Source organism: Pyrus communis, chromosome 17 (assembly GCF_041283825.1).
Source record: "Pyrus communis isolate YQ-2024b chromosome 17, ASM4128382v1, whole genome shotgun sequence".
In the NCBI taxonomy this organism is placed as follows: domain Eukaryota; kingdom Viridiplantae; phylum Streptophyta; class Magnoliopsida; order Rosales; family Rosaceae; genus Pyrus; species Pyrus communis.
The window spans coordinates 22902118-22922865 of record NC_142581.1 but is presented as its reverse complement, the minus strand read 5'-3'; the positions used below and the strand labels follow the sequence as shown (position 1 = coordinate 22922865).

Sequence of the window (20748 nt, the reverse complement as noted above, 5' to 3'; positions counted from 1 at the left end):
TGGCGCACCAAACATGGGATGAGTGCGTCTCGTCTCACTGCGTTCCGTCCCATCCCACGTACCAAAGGGTGCGTTTGGTACGTGGGATGGAACGGAACAAAGTGGGACGGACGCGTTCTGTCCCATGTTTAATGCGCTAAAATTATGTGGAACGCACTACCCCACAGAACGAAAATAGGTTAAATTTTGGTTCCGCCTCCCCCCTAGAACGGGTTTTTCCATCCCGTGGAACACAAAAATCATAAAGTTTAAGACAAAAATACCCCTTAGCTTTTTGAATATTTACACCATCTATATCATCCAACAAACCCTAAAACTATCATTTCTTTTCTCTCTGCCGCTGTGAACTTGTTCATCCCTGTATCTCCGCTTCGTAGCCTTCCTCTTCATCCTCTTCTGTGTAGCCTCTCCGTGAACTTTTAGCTCTGCATCTCCATTCCAGATTCGATTTGATTGTGATTGTGTAGCCTCTCGATCTCTCTTTCTTTGTATTTTGTAGTACTTTCTCTCTTGGTTTGGTGTTTGCTGCTGCTTGTAAATCCTCCAATCTTTATCTTTAATTAATTTTGATGCTGCTTGTAAATCCTCCAGTCCCTGGAACGGGTTTGGTGTTTGTTGTTGCTTGTAAATCTCTCTTGGTTTGGTATTTTGTAGTACTGTTGAAACTAAACCCCATACTCTTACAAATCCTCCAATCTTTATCTTTAATTAATTTTGATGTAAATTTGACGTGGCATTATTATTCTTTTCTGATTTGCTTGTTTCGATTTCATTAACACCCAGTTTCTAATTCTGCTGAATTTCTTTGCATTTTGTAGTGCTTCGATCTGCCCAATACTGCAAATATTGTAGCTGTTATTCGTGAAGGTTGGGATAAAACAGTTACTGAAATGAAGAATTTAGGTGAAAGTTTTACTTTCAGAGAAGCGAAAGTCAAGTTACCTTCTCAGCTTCAGGCCATGGGTCACCTATATGATCAAGTGTTGAAAATTTCAATGAAGTTAGTGAAAGATACTGATATGATGGGTATTTGGTGTACCCTAAATGACTCTCACAAGGCAGATTTCATTAAAATGTTTATGGATGGCATCTAAGCATTAAGGGGTTTAGTATGATATGAACTATATCAATATCAACTTCTGGGGTTTAGTAAGACATTATCTTTTTTTTTTTTTTTCTTAAGTCAGGACAAATGTTTAATTTGGGATTTCATGTTTAAGTTCTGGATATTTCATGTTTATTGCTTTAGCAAGATAATATAATTAAATTTATATATTTTTCATCCTTGCATGACAACCATTGCCATAGACATCCAATTGTCTCACAACTCAACTTATAATATACATATTGTTTGACACAATTTGCATTTCAATGTGATGATGAAGAGATGAAATCAGATTGTGTCAAAGATTCCAACATAGCCATTGCATTAACGGTTGTTCTACCACACCAACCTCTTCATATGTAATTCATCACACATACATAACCATATACATATTGTGGCTACACAGCCATGTGCCAAGTGCCAAGCCAATAGCATGCTCTTACCCTATTATTTTTTTAGATCACATAAAATTAATTGATGTATTATCCCACTAAATTAATATATGAGCAATATAAAGTACAAATACATGTCTCTTGTTTTCTGTTATATACAGTACGAAATATGAACACATCCAAGTATAGTGTACAAAATATATCATAGATAAGCAGCAACTAGAAGGAAAAAAAAAAAAAAAAATTGTTCCGTCCCGTCCAAGCCTAAACATTGTACCAAACAATAGACGGAACATGAGTAAGTTAGTCGTTTTAATCTTTTGGTTTCGTTTCGTTCTGTGCGTACCAAACGCAGAACAGAACAACTCTCCCGTTATGTCTTGCGCACACCAAACATAACATGGAACCACTGTTCCGTCCCGTCCTGTCTGCGTAATAAATGGTACCAAACTGTACCTTCAGTCAGTACCGCACTAGTGTCTTTCGATACTTAATTTATTTTCTTTGTAGGTTATGTGGTGTTCTAAATATATAAATCTGAAATACAATAACATTTTTATAAAGAACGTGAAGGCAGATGCCCATTAATTGTAGTTTTATAATAAAACAATATAAATGGATGAATTTGAGATAAGCCACACGATAGATCAGTTAACAATTTAGTTTGGACACACTTTTGACAAGAATCGGTTTTGATGAGAATTGGACTTAATACTTTGCGCTTACGAATGAAAAAGAATAACAATAGATTGTTGTGCTAAGTTGCATTCCTCAATTACAATTTAAAGTAAGGCTTTTTAGCCAAAATAGTCATTGAGTTTGTTTACCATCGATTACTGGTCCTTCCATAAAAAAAATTGTTAAACAAAGACCAAAATGACAAAAAAAAAATCCTCAATTTAACAACCAATGGCCATAATATTTGACAAAACTTGAGGGTATTTTTGTTATTTTATCCTTATTTAATAAAGATTTTTCAGGGAATAACCAAAATAATTGATAGTTGATAAACTCATGGGCCACCTCTATTGATTTCAAATCTTAGAAATCAACATAAAGAGTTATGTCAATCTCAAAGACTAATTCGGCTAAAAAACCTTAGGTTAATGAAGTCTTCTTCCAAAAGATGTACGAAAAGATGAAAGTTGTTTATAAATTAGTGGGTGGTACATAAGGGTGGTTTCGTATGGGATCCCAAATCGAAAATTTTTGAGACGGGAATTTGAAAACCAATCCCAAATCAAAATTTTGGTATTTCCAATTTTCAGGATTCCTGAAATATTTTCGGTATTTCGAGACGGATCGGGATTGGATTTTCGGTTTTGGGGTTGAAATTTGAAATTTGAAATTTTTGGGCTATAGACTAAAATTTGGGCTTTTTGTCTAAAATTTTGTCCTCAAATTTCATATCAATTGAAATTTAGGTTTTTTACCTCATATCATTTGAAATACTAATTCGTTCATACCAAGTCAAATTAATGTTCCAAAATTCCAAACTACTTAATTTCATATTTCTATTTATAATATAGTCTACTATTAAACTACTTAAATTAACATTCAAAATGCATGCAACCAAAATAAATATATATATTTTTTCGGTTAGATTTGGGATTCTCAAATCATTGAACATGTAATTCCGATTTTCGTACCAAAAAGTTCAAGATCGGTTCTGTATGAATTTCCAAAATTTCGATATTACCGATTTGTGAATTTTTCGGTAGGAGATCAGATTTTTTTTTTGGTTTGATTTGGAATTTTGAGAAAAAATTTCCAGCTCTAGTGGTACATAAAAGATACAAAAAACAAAACCGCCCAAAGAAAAACGAAAAATAAAAATCAAGCGCGTGGGTGGCTCTGATTGGTAGATAAATTGCGAGCACAGAACAATCCAGAACTACCATTTTGCCGCCGTATCAGTCTATCCGCCTCTGCACTCTTCAAACCTCACATAAACCCACACCTCTTTCTTTCTCTGTCTGAACCCCTCTACCAGAGCGACGCCGTTTCGCTTCCATGGCTTCCATATCGGCGGACATCGCCACGACCCTTATCGGGCTAACTTCTCGCCGCTCTACCCGACTCCCCAGGGTCGGTGCCGTAGCCCGCTTTCCCTTCACGTGGAGACCGAGGACTTTCGCACGCTCCCAAACCCTACACTACTCGGCGTCGTCGTTTTGCCGAGCTCTTGTCGCCAAGCCCAACCGAGGCTACAGAAGGTTCACTGCGGCTGCGAGCAGCGCAACGACGTCGCAGAGCGAGAGCTCCGACGTTTTGACCCAGATTGAGCCGGATAATCGCATCCCCGCCACCATAATCACCGGTTTCTTGGGCTCCGGAAAGGTTCGATGTTCTTTGATAACTTATGGCGGGTTTGTATCGGAGTTTCATCGTTTGAATGCCGCAATAATCTTCATTATTTACTGAAATGTACTTGTGAAATGGAATATGCAGACTACATTGCTTAACCATATATTGACTGCGGAACACGGGAAGCGAATCGCGGTGATTGAGAACGAGGTATGGGGATGGGATTTTGCGGTTTATTGTTTTTATTGTTACCTTTTTTTGTTGTTGTGTATAAGAAGGTATGTGATTGTGTTGATTTTTCAGTATGGTGAGATAGATATTGATGGTTCTTTGGTTGCTGCGAAAACCACTGGGGCCGAAGACATTGTTATGTTGAATAATGGTTGCCTTTGCTGCACTGTGAGGGGTGATCTTGTGCGGATGATTGCGGACTTGGTGAATAAGAAGAAAGGGAGGTTTGATCATATTGTTATAGAGACTACTGGTATGGAAATTTTTGGTTTTGTTTTATTGCACTAAGCTTTGAGTGATGTGTTGTTTGCAAGTTGTAGGGTGCATGAAATCCTAATTGTCTGAATTTGATTGGCCCTTTGGCATTGACCACCGTGTGATTTTGTTTCCTGCTTATTTGTAGGATTGGCAAATCCGGCACCGATCATTCAAACCTTTTATGCTGAAGATCAGGTTTTTAATGATGTCAAGTTGGACGGTGTTGTAACGTTAGTTGATGCTAAGCATGCTGTTTTTCATTTGGATGAAGTTAAGCCAAAAGGAGTTGTCAATGAGGCTGTAGAGCAGATTGCTTATGCTGACCGTATCATTGTCAATAAGGTACACTGATTTACTATGATTTATTTGTGAATCTAATTTATACTGCAATGCACTCAAATTGAATCTTTGTGATTCTTGAAAACTGAAAATATGTGGCTCTAATATTTCAACAAGAAGGTTTATATGTGTTTTTTATGTTGTGGCTTCCTCCCTTTTTTTTGGGGCATCATTAATTGGAAAAAACTTTTTGATAATAAAAAATTGGAAAAAACTTATGTTCACTTGAAGATTATTCTAGGATATTATATACAGAATTTATTTATGATTGTTACAGTTTTTGTTATAATGCCCGAGTACTTACTTGTCCATTTTCGCCTAGACCGATCTTGTTGGTGAGCCAGAAATTGCTTCTTTGGTGCAACGAATTAAGGTCTGTACCTTTCTTTTTTATTATTTTAAATTTTCTTTCCCCATTTCATCATGCTTGCTTATGATCAGTCCATTGAACAAAATGTTTTGTCTTGGCTTTAGAACATCAATGGCATGGCTCAATTGAAGCGGACAGAGTTTGGGAAAGTTAACCTGGATTATGTTCTTGGTATTGGAGGATTTGATTTGGAGAGGTAATCTTTCACACCCCATTTCATCGTTGTTGGTTTAGACAATTACGTCCTACGATTTTTCTGCTTAGTGGACATTACTTCCATTTCTGTAAATTAGGTTCTCCATGATGATGCATAATGGTTCTAATTGTTCTGTACAATTTGCATGTGAAAAGAAAGGCAGATTATAAGGTTTAATAGAAGTTCCTGCAAATTATGCCTTTATCTTTGGTCATCAAACTAACTGTATCAATTGAATATTTGTATATTTGCGCTTGTGTAAATATTCATTCAGCAAGTAGGAACATTGAGGGGGACTCATGAATCTGTTTGTAAAAGTAGTAAATGTAATCAGTCTACTCATGTTTTGACTAAAATTTCACTCTATGAGTCTTGGATACGAGTATAGGATCGTTGATGGGATATTTATTTCCTTTCCTTTTCATTTTTTTGGTTTGCACTTCTTCTAATCTCCCTTTGTATATACTACTTTTGTAGTTGTGTTGTCCACCATTGCCACTGATATTTTGTCTTAAAAATCATATGGCCTTTGCTTTCCCATGTGTTAATTTTCTTTGTTCTTCTGTGACATTACGCTGTTTCAAATTGATATATAATGCTCCATAACATGCTTCCATGCTTCATAATTTCACACCAGATCTTGTGTATTGAGTTTGATATTATATCCTAATCTTGCCAGGATAGAGAGTGCTATTGATGCTGAAGGTGAAAAGGAAGATCATGACCATCACCATGATCATCATCACCATCATGATGAGAAACACGATCACAAGCATGGTACATCTTTTTTATCATCAGGGCACATACTCATCTTGATGGGGTAGTAAGTTTATGTTTAGCTTTGAAGCTCAGCTGCAGGTTTAAGTTATGGCATCACTTCAAAACTGAGTCCTCTGATTTGCCGAAACCCTTACATTACATCTCTATGTATGCTTACTGCAGACATATAGATCTTATTGGAACTAACAAGTACTTTTAAAACACATGGGTGCAAATGGGTGGACATTCAGTGGGTCCGATTATACATCTATGGGGTATGATACGTGGATGCTTAACAGTGGGTGCCATAGAACTTAGGCAAAGCTCAGAATTTAGTCAGCTTCCTGTAATGGGCAATTTTTTTTAACTTTACACGTCATGTCGACAATGAACTTTTTGTTTCCTTGCTAGATCATAGCGATATCTTCTACACTTCAAAGGACTCAACCATAAAATAATATCTTGTCAATCTCATTTTCTTTGGGTTCAGCTTAGTCAAATCTTTGAGGCAGCATCCCTTGGTTTCATCTTGTTCTTTCCTTCCATCTTTTCAAATGCATTTATTTGAAATGGGGTTTTCAGCGTATAATGTAAGTCCTATTTGGAACCCGGGGGCCAATGGCTCATGGGAGGGAATTAATGTTGTGGTAGTATGCTTCTTGGGGCAAGATATGAAGCATGACTAACTTGGAGATCTGAAGAAGTAATTATTAAGTGCTCTTCTTTTGCTGCCTTGGGTGGAAATTTTAACTGCAAAGAGCTTAATGGACTTAAGGGCCTTCAAATTGCACTAGTCTCTTAAATATGTGGGTGCTGCGGTTTCAGTCCTAGTGAAAGTGGCACTAAGAAAGCTGTAAGGGAACTAAACATAGCTGAGTTCCTCTCCAAATAGCTCAACTTTTCGGACAACTTTGCCCCTTCTAGTTATCCTAAGTTTTCTCTTTCTCCCTGTTAATTCATTTACCATTTGTTGTTGAATTTATTTCTGTAAGAAAGGTACTAATTACCGAAGTGTAAAGGATAAGATTTTGGTGTACGACCTGCGCTTAGCAGCTCAGTCTTTCCCCTCCTACTCCAGTTATCTTACGTTTTCTCTTATGCATTTCGCATTTCTTGGAATGGATAATAGATAACTACATATTCAAAGTTGGGGATAATAAGGTTTTTTTTATTTGCTTTTTGTCATGGTTACTCATAATTTTGCATTAGTTTGGTTTTTGATTGGATAATATTTTGATTTGCTTTAAGAGTTTCGATCTTCCACTATAATGTAATTTGACATTGCTACTATTTTTATTATAGATTTATGAACTGATATTCACACATTTGATACTGACATGCAGATCATCATGATGATCACCACGCCCACGCCCATGATCATGTTCATGATCCTGGTGTTTCTTCTGTCAGCATAGTTTGTGAAGGGAACTTAGATCTTGAAAAGGTAGGATCTCTGGTTCATCTTATTTCACGATATATTTGAATATTTCTTTATCTGTCTTCTATGTGGACCTGTTACCTTTTAAATGACACAAGAGTTGCATCTAGAGGCTTTGTCTGGCAGGTATGAAAGAAAACCTGACAAAGACTACTGATTTTGTTTTAATTTTTTCAGGCTAACATATGGCTTGGTACGCTGTTGTTGGAACGAAGCGAGGACATATATCGTATGAAAGGTCTTCTATCTGTTCAAGGAATGAAAGAGAGATTTGTCTTCCAGGTGAGAAACTTGCTGCTAATGTACATTGACATCTTTTTTACGTAATGGATGTTTTGAATCGTGTCTTTACTTTCTGATAAAGAAGTTCGATGTGTCGTTCTGAACAAATTTAGTCAGTGTTTATCTTTATTGCGTATATTATTGTAATAATGTGTTTTCGGTTGGGTAACAGGGAGTTCACGATATATTCCAAGGCTCGCCTGATCGGCTGTGGGGCCCCAACGAGCCAAGAACGAACAAGATTGTTTTCATAGGGAAGAAGTTGGATGCGCAGGAGTTGGAAAAGGGTTTTAAAGGCTGTTTACTGTGATTTCTGAGACAAAGCTCGGTACTTTTATTCCTCTACTCCCCTATTAAAGATTGACCAAAAGGGATGATTGAACATTTTGATGTACATGTTCATGTGGTGTAGCCGGAAACAGTGAACGAGTCACGACAGAGAGAATCGATGGATGATTTTACATGACAGTAAATGCTTATTTCCACATTATTAACCCGAAAATTGATTTCGAGCTTTCGTAACCATGTCCATTACAAATAACACAACAAAATATACAATTTTAATTTAACTTTGTAGACAGCGAAGTTGCAGAGACAGTAGAACAACGTTCAAGGACTCGAGAGAAAGAAATAGATTTGACAAGCAGGATCGTCTCCTTAAATTACTCGCTTCCTTTTAACCTCGTGACTGTGGATGTCCTCCAAATCCGAGTGCAGCAGAAGAGGAAAAGATCCCTTCAACTTTGGCCAATCTCTCAAGTACTTGAGACGCAAGATTTCTACCTTCCACGCAGCATCAGTCTCCCCATGATCTAAGCTGGAAAGTTCTCCACCCCTTATGTACAGCTTCTTTAAATTTCCCAGTTGTCCCGGGTTCAGACATTTCGGTACGTGCTCTACGGGGATACCTTGGACGTCCAATTTTTCTAAATTCGGCAGAAATGCTAATTCATGGGCAGTTTGTTCTTCTATCGCGAGAGAAGCCCCTCCCCAAGATATTTTCAGTTGCCGAAGAGATGAAATGTCCTTCAACTTGTTGAGTTCCCCCTTCTGAATTAGAGCCTCATTCCCCAAGTGTATACTGAGCCGCTTTAAATTCTTCAACTTGGCAAAGCCAAGTCTGCAGGGAGTATTTTTGAGAGAAGAAATGACAACCTTTGAGTACTTGCAGGGAAGAGAGCTTGTCAAGCCCTTTTGGCATCTTTTCAAGTAAGTAACACCTTCAAGTGTTTATTCTGAGCCCCCAAACCTTTTAGAAATCCCACATCTTCTCGGTTCACAAACTCAACCTCAATATGATGCGTAGCCAAGTCCTGCCATCGCCCAAGCTGAAGAACCGCAACCTTCTTCAACTTACTAAGCCATTCCTTTTTCAAACCAAGATACTGGTCGTTGACATTGAACACAGTCAACAGAGCATCCACCTTGGGCCATCGTCACCCTGACGAATTTGATTATTGAAAACCAAGCATGCACGCCTGCAGGTTGAAGTATCATAAGATGGCATCCTTGCTCATGTTGCATCAAAGTGAAACAGCCTAGCTTCGCTGGCCAAGATGATCAACATACGGCGGATCCAAGGGTTCATTACACAACTTTTTACAAACGGACAGGATGATTCATTTGAGCCAGTTTGACTAATCAAGCCCTTTCTCATAAGATTTTCGAATATATCTTCTCCTACCTCTTCCGCTGTCTTCTTTTGGGTGGACGTGATGAAGCCCTTGCCGATCCACCAGTAAATCAAAGGCCCTTTCTTCATCATAGAACCATCCGGGAAGATTGAAAAAGAGAGGAAGCACAACTTCAATTCCATGCTCTCAAGATCTTCATATGCCCTCCTTATATTAGCCATGGCAGGAGTCTCAGAAATTCTATCCTCCAGGCGAAGTTGTGACCACTCTTTTGACATCTTCTGATCTAGTCCTGACTGATCGACAGTAGACCAATGCACATGTGACAGTGGAATGAGTTGAGGGGCGGGGGTGGGCAAATTCTTCACTGCCTGGATTTTACTGCTGTAAATGGTTTCAGCTTGAAAGATAATGCTACTAAGGTGGCGTTCTAGGGCAGTAAATTGCCCCGACAGAGTTTGATTAAAGATCTTCACTTTGGGTAGCAAGTCAATACATTCCATGAGGATGAGCTTATTTTCAACATATTCAAGTGCCCACCTGCTTCAGGATCTTTGGCCATATCCTTGGCTCTTCTCAAAAGATTGAGCAACTTGGGTATGGATACCTCCAAATCCATTGCGGTTGACATTCGCAATGTCTGAAAAGGTGCAGGAGCTGCAGAATGAGATGTGGAACTGAACATATACAACCAATGCTTTTCCCCTAGATCATCACTTTTCTGCCAATAAACCAAAATCATCGGCTCCCCTTGGTGCTAAATACAAAACCAAATTATATAAAATAACATTATCAAACGATGCAGGAGCATCTCCGGCGCTGGGGTGTCAAGTGGGGCACTACCACCACTTTCAACACTCTTTGTCACCGTTCATGCTCTAAATTGCGGTGGTGATGGTCAAAACAGCGCATGCATTGTGTAAATTTACACATTTTCTTACATATTGAAGCGAGTGATAGATTATATGATGGAATGGATGACGAGGATAGTGCCATGTGCTTTTAGATTAGTGAAGTGGTGTTTTAAGGTGTAAACTATAAATACATAAGTGTAATTATCACAATATAAAGTTAATGAAATATCAGTGCATTTCTCATAGATCTCTCTCTCTCTCTCTCTCTCTCTCTCTCTCTCTCGATTACTTATAGTGTAAGATTGCTTGTAGAATTGACATGGTATCATCGCCGACCATGGCCGCGGCAGTCGGTTGAAGATCCTTATGCTTCCGCTACCTATGTTCTTTGGTTGTGACGTCGTTGTTCCTGTTCGTTGGTGATTTCTGTCAATTTCTGTTGGTGATTAAGTTTACTGTTTGCAGTCGGTGGTTGAAACCCTAACCAATTTGGGGATTTTCGTTGACTGTTGTCAACTGCATTAAATAAATGTAATGCGTCTGTACCTAGTACTTCAGCATCCAAAATCTGTGTTACATGTTTGCAAGGCAAGTTCACTAAACTGCCTTTTCCCAGTGTTGCTTCAAAATCTCTTGTTCCTTTTGAAGTCATCCTCATAGATGTTTGGGGTCCATCACCTAATATGTCTATAGAAGGATTTAAGTACTATGTATCCTTCGTAGATGAATGTACGAGGTACACTTGGATTTTTCCATTGATGAATAAAGTAGCTGTTTTTCATACATTTGTTCAATTATTGGCTTTCATATCCAATATGTTTGATGCCAATGTTACAATACTCCAAAGTGATGGTGGTGGGGAATACATCAATCATCAATTTCAAAGTTTTTTAAAAGACAACGGTATTGTTCATCAAAAGTCTTATCCATATACCCCTGAACAAAATGGGTTAGCTGAGAGAAAGAACATACATATTATAGAAATTGCCATCACTCTTTTACAACAAGCTTCTCTTCCTTCTCAGTTTTGGTTCCATGCTTGTGCAACTGCAACTTTTCTTATTAATAGGATGCCAACTGCTATATTGCACATGAACTCTCCATTTGAAGTTTTATACAAATCCCTGCCTACACTTCATTATCTCAGAGTGTTTGGGTGTGCTTGTTATCCATCTATGAAACCATATAGATCCACTAAGTTGGAACCCAAAATTACTGAGTGCTTGTTTCTTGGGTATGCATCTCAGTATAAAGGATACATATGTTATGATATCCGCACCCATAAACTCATTGTGTCAAGACATGTAATGTTTGGTGAAAAAAAGTTTCCTGGATTTTCTATTGCATCTCAACCCACTTCACCTACAACTAAACAATCTTCTTTAGTTGGTCATCCTACCAAATTTACTCCTATTACTTCTATTCCAATTCCTTATCCTATTGTGGGTCCATCTTTCATTGCTCTTGGTTCCCATGTTACTCAGTCTAGTCCTTCATCAACTCAACAATGACCTTCATCAACTCAACAATGTGACCTTGTTTGTTCTTCATCAAAGGGTTCTAGCACTTGTGATTTAGCTGCTTCTGCAATAAGGGAGTCTTTGGTTAATTCAGTGATACATACTGAGGACAATCCAGATGTTATTACTTCTCAGGTTGCTGATCTTTAATCTGTGATACTTAACTGTCATCCAATGCAGACTAGGTCTAAGTTTGGCATTTACAAAAAGAAAGCTTATGTTTCTCAACAGTGCTCTGATTTAGTGTCTCTCCAAGAACCATATACTTTTCAAGCTGCTTCTAAGTCTGTGTAGTGGCAAGCTGCTATGAAGGAAGAAATGGATGCTCTTTTACAACAACATACATGGAAACTTGTTCCTTTACCTTCAAACAAAAATCATGTTGGATGTAAGTGGATTTATCAACTCAAGTAAAATTCAGATGGGTCCGTGGCACGATATAAGGCTTGATTGGTAGCCAAAGGTTTTTCTCAAGAAGTTAGTTTGGACTATTATGAGACCTTTAGTCTAGTTGTGAAACCTACTACAGTTCGGTTGATTTTAGCATTAACTGTGATATCCCAGTTGACCAAAGAGTTTGATATGAAAGATCTTGGTATTTTACATTTCTTTCTTAGGTTACAAATTGAATATCAGGCAAGAGGTTTTTTTGTTCATCAACATAAGTATGTGAAAGAGTTGTTACAGAATGCTCATATGGACGATTGCAAATCGTGTCTTACACCCTGCTATCCTAATCAGAAGCTTTTGAATCATGTTAGTCCTCCTGTTTCAGATCTTACAACTTACAGAAGTCTTGTAGGTGCTCTACAATACCTCACTTTTACTAGGCTCGATATAGCCTTCTCAGTGAACCAAGTTTGTCAATTTATGCACCAACCTCTTGAATCACACTTCACTGCAGTCAAACGTATACTGAGATATCTTAAGGGTTCTATGGACTTAGGTTTATGTTTTACACCTGGTTCTCTTCATGTAAAAGCATACACTGATGCTGATTGGGCCGGTGATCCTAATGATCGAAGATCAACCACTAGTTTTGTGGTGTTTATTGGTTCAAATCCTATTTCTTGGAGTTCCAAGAAACAACATACTATGAGCAGGTCTTTTACCGAAGCAGAGTATAAGGCTATGGCCACTACTACTGTAGAAGTGGTATGGATTCAACAATTGCTTCACGATCTTCACTTGTCACAGTCTGATGTTCCCTTACTACATTGTGATAATATTTCTGCTATGACGCTTGCTACTAATCCAGTTTTTCATTCCAAATCAAAACACATTGAAATTGACTGTCACTTTGTACGTGAAAGAGTACAACAAGGTACAATCTTGTTGCAGTTTGTCAATTCCAGTGATCAATATGCCGATATGTTTACCAAAGGGTTGTGTTCTCCGTAGTTTCGTTTTAATTGTTCCAATCTCATGCTTGGTTGCTACCAACATGTGATTGAGGGAGGATGATAGATTATATGATGGAATGGACGATTAGGATAGTGCCATGTGTTTTTAGATTAGTGAAGTAGTGTTATAAGGTGTAAACTATAAATACTGAGTGTAATTATCACAATATACAGTTAATGATATATCAGTGCATTTTTCATAGATCTCTCTCTCTCTAACTTCTCTCTCATCTCTCGAGATTACTTAGAGTGTAAGATTGCTTGTAGAATGACAGTGAGGAACCCTAATTTATGATTTATCTCCTCCCATCGGGGCAGAAACCATTTACATCCCCATTTTTCGATCCGGTGGTGCAGTGGGGGAGCTAAAACCTGCTTTAGCTTCTCTAATTTCGCTTGTCTAATGCATCAAGAACAACGAAACAAGATGGGATGCACCAATTCATGTACACAGAGCAAGTGATAACTATGTTGCTCCATTTTATTTTTATTTTTAGTTAATTTTTAATGCAAATTTAAATCATTCAATGCGCAGAAGAAATTAAATAATTCAATGTTAAATAAGAACAAAAAACTAATTGCATATCAAATCAACCAAATTTTGAAAAAGCTGATTGTTCACTTCCCAGCAAAGTCCAAGTAAAATTGCTGCATTAAGTTCCTCTTTCGGTGCTTTTTTGCTTGATCAGCAAACTCAAGTGCAATTTTCCTCGCATCATGGAACACCCATCCCCCTCGGAGCACCGTCGTAACCTAGTTGAGTTGCTGAAACCACTAGCAAGGAAATTGTTTTTTGAGTTGCTGAAGCACCAAGAAGGAATTTCCTTTTGAGTTGTTGAAACCGCAAGGGAGGAGTAATTTTTATCTTTTTTGAGTTGCTGAAAGCAACAACAAAGAATTTCTTTTTGAGTTGCTAAAACTACTAGCAAGGAATTTCTTTTTTCTTTGTTTTTAAGTTGCTAAAAGCACCTACTAGAATATATATATATATATATATATATATTTTTTTTTTTCAGTTGCTTTTTAAGTTGTTGAAAAAACCAACAAAGAATTTTTTTTGAGTTGCTGAAACCACCGGTAAGGAATTTCTTTTTTAAGTTGCTGAAAGTACCAACAAGGAATTTCTTTTTTAAGTTGCTGAAAGCACCAACAAGGAATTTCTTTTTGAGTTGTTGAAACTAACTGCAAAGAATTTCTTTTTGAGTTGTTGAAACCATCAGCAAGGGCATTTTTTTTTTTTTTTGAGTTGCTGAAACCACCTGCAAAGAATTTCTAAAACCACTATCAAGAAATTTTTAAATTTTTTTTTTTTTTTTTGAGTTGCTAAAACCACAAGCAAATAATTTTATTTTATTTTTTTGAGTTGCTTAAAGCACAATTGAATTGCTAAAATAAACTTGCAAGGAATGCTGATTGACTTGGAGGGAAAGATATTACTTTTAAGGAAAATTTTATTTGAACCCATATAACCTCTTTCTACACTTAATTTAAACTTTAATTTTAATTGTCTTTTTTACTCTATTGCATAATTACCATCAAGTACGAAATGAAATTAACAATAAAACTAAAAGTTATCAATAAACCCATATAAACCTTACTGTCACTCCTTATTTCATCCAAATTAATAAACCATGTAATGGTTTCATCCGGTCTTGTAGTGCATGGTTCTTTCGATACAATACCAAGGGTGAGACATGATTCATTCAAGCTATGAAACTGGCAATCATTGAAGTGTCATTTGTTTCTGGTAGGGACAGAGGGGTTTCCCTATCAATTGGATAAGATTGTGTCAACCTTACGCAAGTCAGTGCTAATCAACCGTACAGGGCATTCGGCATCTGCACTAGTCTTCAAGGTCTGAAGCTGTGAAAAATGATTCTTGATTAAAGATATGAACACACATTAAATCAAATAAGCACTCTTCTAAACATTACTAAAATCAAGTAAATTTGCTGTATCCCATACAAATAGAAAATAACTTGAATTAGCCTTATATCATATCCATGGAGAAAAGGGCCATACTCCAGTAGGTGGTTTGATTTCAACTTTGATGAGCTCTCTCCGAAAAAAACCTCGTTTTTATAGTTTCACAATTTAGTTTAGCGAAACAGATGTCACGTTTTGATCTCGACATACGTCTAGGATAAACACGTGACGTCACCAAATACTCGTATCTAACATACATCGCCTCCGGAAAAAGGCAAAACATAACTTAAGATCCGATTGCGCAATAATTCTTCGTAGACTTTATGGCTGCGCAATAATTCTTCGTAGACTTTATGGCTGCATCTAACATCCTCGTTAGACTGCCTATGTACCCTAAATAGAGATCAAGCCATTTGTAGTTCATTACTTCACTACACTCGAACATTCATCACATAAATCGTTATCTCCCAACAAAATACCACAATGCATATCATGCAATATTTCAAAGAACAAACAACGAAACACAATCATATTCTCTCGCCATATTTATCGACAAGTCTAATCATAACAATAATAATGATATCCAACATAATAATCCCACATGACGAATAACATTTCCACTTCATCCATCACATAAATCATCACGTTTCCCACATAAAATCACAATTCATAGCGTGTAACATATTAAAGATTAACAATGCACAATATTATTCTCTAGAAACATTAATCAACTAAAATAATCATAATAACAACACTCATATCCAATGTCATTCCACAATCCCGTCAATTAATCAATTCGTGAATCAAAGATGCACAATCTTAGCATTTAATTACGTTAATCAAACAATGCGATAACAAAACATTTTACGAATTTAACTAAGGAACTCTATATAATTCCCCACTTAGATTATGAGTAATAAACATGGTAATTCTAATTTATATTCACAATATCTATTGTGGGTAATTCCCATCCACTTGAATTTAGGATTCTAAGATAACCTTACGGAAATGAACAAGAGTAAGGATTCCGGACCACTCAACGGAATCCAACAACATCGGGTTCCAGACCACTCAACGGAACCAAAATATCAAGCGGTTTCTCGTAATCTACCCAGACCTGTCACATGTAAAATCAATGCCTACATTATAGGAATGGTACACTGGCAAATCAGGCACTCATATAAGTTGCGAGGCTCAGGTGAGTGACAATAATACAGGTATGTGATATTCAATAAAAACAAACCAACGATCACAATTTATAAATATCAAGTATAGAATCATACTTTATGGAATCATAATCAAGTCGCTGAAAACTCCGTAGAAGTCACTCAGACATCCAACAGGTTTTCCAATTTAAACCATAAGATTCCCAAAAACCATCATTCATATATACATTAAAAACTAGGGCTAGAGGAACGCAGTTTGGCCGAAGACTACATCTTTGGAAAAAGGGGATTTTGGACCACCCAACGAAACCAAGACACCAAAGGGGATTCCGGACCATCACTCAATGAAATCCAAACCAAGATACAATTCCGGACCATCACTCAACGGAATTGCGGAGTAGAAGGGATTCCGGACCATCACTCAACGGAATCGCGGAGTAGAAGGGATTCCGGACCACCACTCAACGGAATCCACACCAGGTTACAATTCCGGATCATCACTCAACGGAATCGCGGAGTAGAATGTATAACATCAATCAATGAAACATGACATGGATCAAGTTAGGTTACTCAAGTTACAAAGACTCACCAAAACAAGAAATGAAATAATGACACGAGGGGTGAAACATATTTCGAAGCAACAAACCCCATGCCAATGGGTTAACGGTTCACTACTAGCCCTCACATTTCATCACATCAATCCAATCATACAATACAAACCATATTTCCAATGCACAAGTAAAATCATACTTAATAAAAATAGATCGATGGCCAGAAATAAAAATAACACTTCAATAGAAAACACATTTAATAAACAAGTATAACTCAATATGGTGCCACAAATACATATAACAAGACACACGTCAACTGGGAACGACATGTCATCATGATGAGCCAACTAAGCTCCATCAAGCCTCAACAACAAACTAGAGACAAACGACACTCTAGAGTAGAGCCTGTTGACTAGAACGTCAATCGTCGATAAGGTAGGTCCATTAAGGTCAACTAAGGTTATTCAATCCGGAAGATCCACACATCGGATTTTTGATCCATAAGTTCTCAAAGGTCCAACAACTAATAACTAGGGTGCTCACAAAATTGTACGACGATCCAACGATCTGATTGTCGTTGATCACACAAACAAGTGGTGGTCCATTTTGATCACCACACCAAACAATTGAATTTCGGGAAACCGACCTAGACATAGGTTCATAGGATCACTAGAAGGTATTTGGTATTTAGACAACAATCGTGGACGGTCTCACGTACCGCCACACGTGGTGGTAGCTAAGGTGGAGGGTTTAGAAACCCCGAATTTTCAACATTATCTAGATGAACTCAAATTTATGTGGTAGTTAGAGCTCAATAAGGGAAACACTTTTCACAATTAGGCCGACGATAAATTCTAACCGGAAATCGTCCAAATTCATCAGAGAATACTGGATTTCTAGGGTTCTAAACACCCAACTCTAAAATGAATACGAAAGCACAAACTAAGCATACCAACTCGAAGATTATGAAGAGTAGATGAAGTTTCATACCTCACTCGAAGGAAATGGTTGCAGGAATCACCGGAAAAATGATAAAATCGTTGGAAAAGTCGTGGACTTTGTGGCTTCGAACTACAAAGATGGAAAAGAAAATGGGAAATCTAGGGCTCGTCAAGAGCTTTCCATAGACACCAAGATCACCCAAAACAGAGCTCGGATGAAGGAGATACAAACGGGTCAAGTTTGTGGGTTAACGGGTCCAATTAGCCCCTAAAACGGGTGAGCAGCAGCCCCCCTCCATTTTTCAGAAAAACTCCCCCTTTTCTAGAGGTTTCACTCCAATTATAGCATTTTGGTAAAATTACCAAAATGCCAACAGCTTCAAACGACTCTGACTTCTCCGTTCTGACTCGGAATTAAGATCCGTTACTCCTACGCACTCATGGAACCAACTCAAGAATTGACCGAAAAGGTTGAGAAAATTGGAAATGACTAAGGTACCCCTCACATTTGATTTTCTCAAATTTGGAGGATTAACGAACTAGTTTCAATTAAATCTCTGAAATACGTCTAGAATAAAATAAAATACTAATTTTGGGGACGGGATGTCACAACAAAAATTGAAATATTATTGATTGGTAACCCTATCCTAATACGATTGCAAAGAAGATCATATTTCGTAGATTATGAATTTGTCTACTTTTTGGTAGTCCTAACTTGAAATGGACTTCTTTTTGCAAATTTTGATTATGTATTTTCTAAAATGAGTATAGAGATAAATTTATAAATTAAATTAGGCTTGTGAGGGTAGTTCAGGTAATAAATTTAGGTTTAAAGAGAGATTGATAGTTTAATTAAAAGTAATATAGGTGAAAATAATACGGTGTAAAAAGAGATTACATGTGTTCAAATAAAATTTTCCTACTTTTAATTGGCATTAGTTGCACTTTACACCTTGGAATTAAGTGAAATTTTATAATGGACCTTCGCTTCGAAATATCTGCGGTACTTGCCCTCCATTGTGCCATTTGTTTGGACAATGATTTAACATTTCTTGCATTACCAATAAAATTTAGTGGGCATTTTAAATAAATACCTTAATTCATGTAGTTTTAGTTCTAGCTATTTAATCTCTCATTTGTTGGGTTATTTATGCTCAAGTCAGAGATTTAATGCCTTAAAGGATACAAATAACCTTTTATATGAGTGCGTGATGATTCAGTTAAGTAATTTCAATAAACATCTGTACATGTCCTACTTCAAATCATAAATCTTGAACTTTTTAACATAGGCATGTTACATGTAAAAGCACTTTTGACATTTCTAATAGACTAATTTTATCATTCTCATGTCTTCTCATATGATTAAACGCTTTCAAAATGTTGAACATTTGTGCATTATATATTTCACGTGCTATAGTATCATATTAATGGATTTGCAAAACTTTTCTCCAAAGGATTTTATTGCAAATCCTTTAGTTTTCAGGTATGGCTGACATGGCTCATCCTCTAATGTACAATTATAATATTGCTCATTTGTTAAGACGTGTTAAAATACATTCGTATCAAAATTTCTGTACCTATGAGTTTTTTTTAAATATAAATTGTTTTTGTTTTGTTATTGACATTTTCTTAATTATAGGAATTTGAATTTTGAATCAGTTTTGGATGGTAAGTTTATAAATAATAAATGTGCAATAATGACTTAAATATGGCAAGTTTTTTTAAAAAGTTATTTTTTTTAAACAAATGATAATATTTACACTAAGGGGAAGTGCGAACTTAACCTCACAATAGTCTAGCAATAATGCGATTCAAACTCGCTTTTGACGAGAATCGAACTTAAGACCTCTTACTTACAGGTAAAGAGGAATACCACTAAACCGTAGTACTAAGTGGCTTAAAAATAGGAACTTAAATTAGATTTAGAAAACTATTTGGAATCTCATCCTAAAAAGAATCGATTCAGGATTCGGGATCCCATACTGAACCAGCTCTGAACCAGCCTATTTGTTACATCTTTCTAATAAAGATGAGACCCCACATATGTTAATAGGCCTACTTCTATTAGAAAGATAATGGTACAAATAGTGGTACAAATATGTGATAAGAGTGACATTACTCGAAAATAAATGACAAGTTTTTAGGGAATGAATAAAGAAAGGGGTGTGCTATCCACACACCCCTTTTTATTTCTCACACACCTTTTGTTAATTTCTGTCCGTTGATCTTCTTTAATTCATCCGATCCGACGGCCGAAAACTAAAAAAGTGTGAAAGAAGTAAAAAGAAATGTATGAATATTACATCCCTAAAAAAAAATATGTTCACATAGGGGGTGTTTAAAAATTGAATAATGTTAAGAAGACTCAATTTCCTATTTGTCTATTCTTTTCTTGGTCAATGTGAACGATATTTGATGCCTAAAGCAAAGGCGAGTTTTCCTTTCCTCCTGAATTCACAGAATTGAAGATAAAAAGCCTACTGTTGGACAACAAGAAACATCAATGGCGGTCGACGTTGCAGAATTTTAAACGAGAAAGTTTGAGCTCGCTCCAAGACGCAGAGTTATCAGGTTCAGTTTCCATCTCCTACTTCAAATCAATAAAAAATCTCATCTCTTCCTTCAAATCGATCAAATACATGGAATATGTTTTCACAGTATCCATTGCCATCTGTTGAACATGTATTTCAGAATTTCAGGACAAAGTAACCGAGCGGTATTTAATTACAAAATATTAATCGTAAAACATGTTAGGAATATGCTGAAGACTACACATTTGATTATGTAATAATTTTAAGAATACTCATGTTGTCAAACTCTTGTTTAGTTTAATGGAGAGACAAAGTAAGTCGCTAGAGAGCCTGTCAGTTTCATTTACCGCCCAGCACCCGCCAAATTCTTTTCCAGACTTCTCTTCCGATTATGGCTTAATTCCGGTGGCGAGCCACCGCCTACCTCCTAGGCGGCAGCCAAGGATGATTTTCAGAACAGTGGCTGTAACGGTACAAACATGCAAAACAGCCGTTTACTATTACTAGCGGGAATAGAAAAAAAATATATATAAACATAGCGGTAA

General features: G+C 36.8%; 1 protein-coding gene and 1 pseudogene across 2 annotated transcripts in view; one reads left to right on the top strand and one right to left on the bottom strand.

The window, feature by feature from the left end:
• The first annotated feature begins 3229 nt into the window (after positions 1-3229).
• On the top strand, positions 3230-8199 carry PTAC17 (plastid transcriptionally active 17). Its single transcript, XM_068447267.2, has 10 exons — positions 3230-3837; positions 3949-4014; positions 4108-4288; positions 4439-4635; positions 4955-5005; positions 5107-5198; positions 5878-5975; positions 7301-7401; positions 7573-7677; positions 7850-8199. The coding sequence occupies exons 1-10, from the start codon at positions 3511-3513 to the stop codon at positions 7985-7987; spliced, it is 1356 nt and encodes a 451-aa protein (XP_068303368.2). The 5' UTR covers positions 3230-3510; the 3' UTR covers positions 7988-8199.
• Positions 8116-20748, bottom strand: part of LOC137708939 (disease resistance RPP13-like protein 4) — a 35260-nt pseudogene continuing 22627 nt past the window's right edge. Inside the window, exon 2 of the transcript XR_015958250.1 lies at positions 8116-10032. The product of XR_015958250.1 is annotated as a disease resistance RPP13-like protein 4 (transcript). The remainder of the gene's footprint in view (positions 10033-20748) is intronic.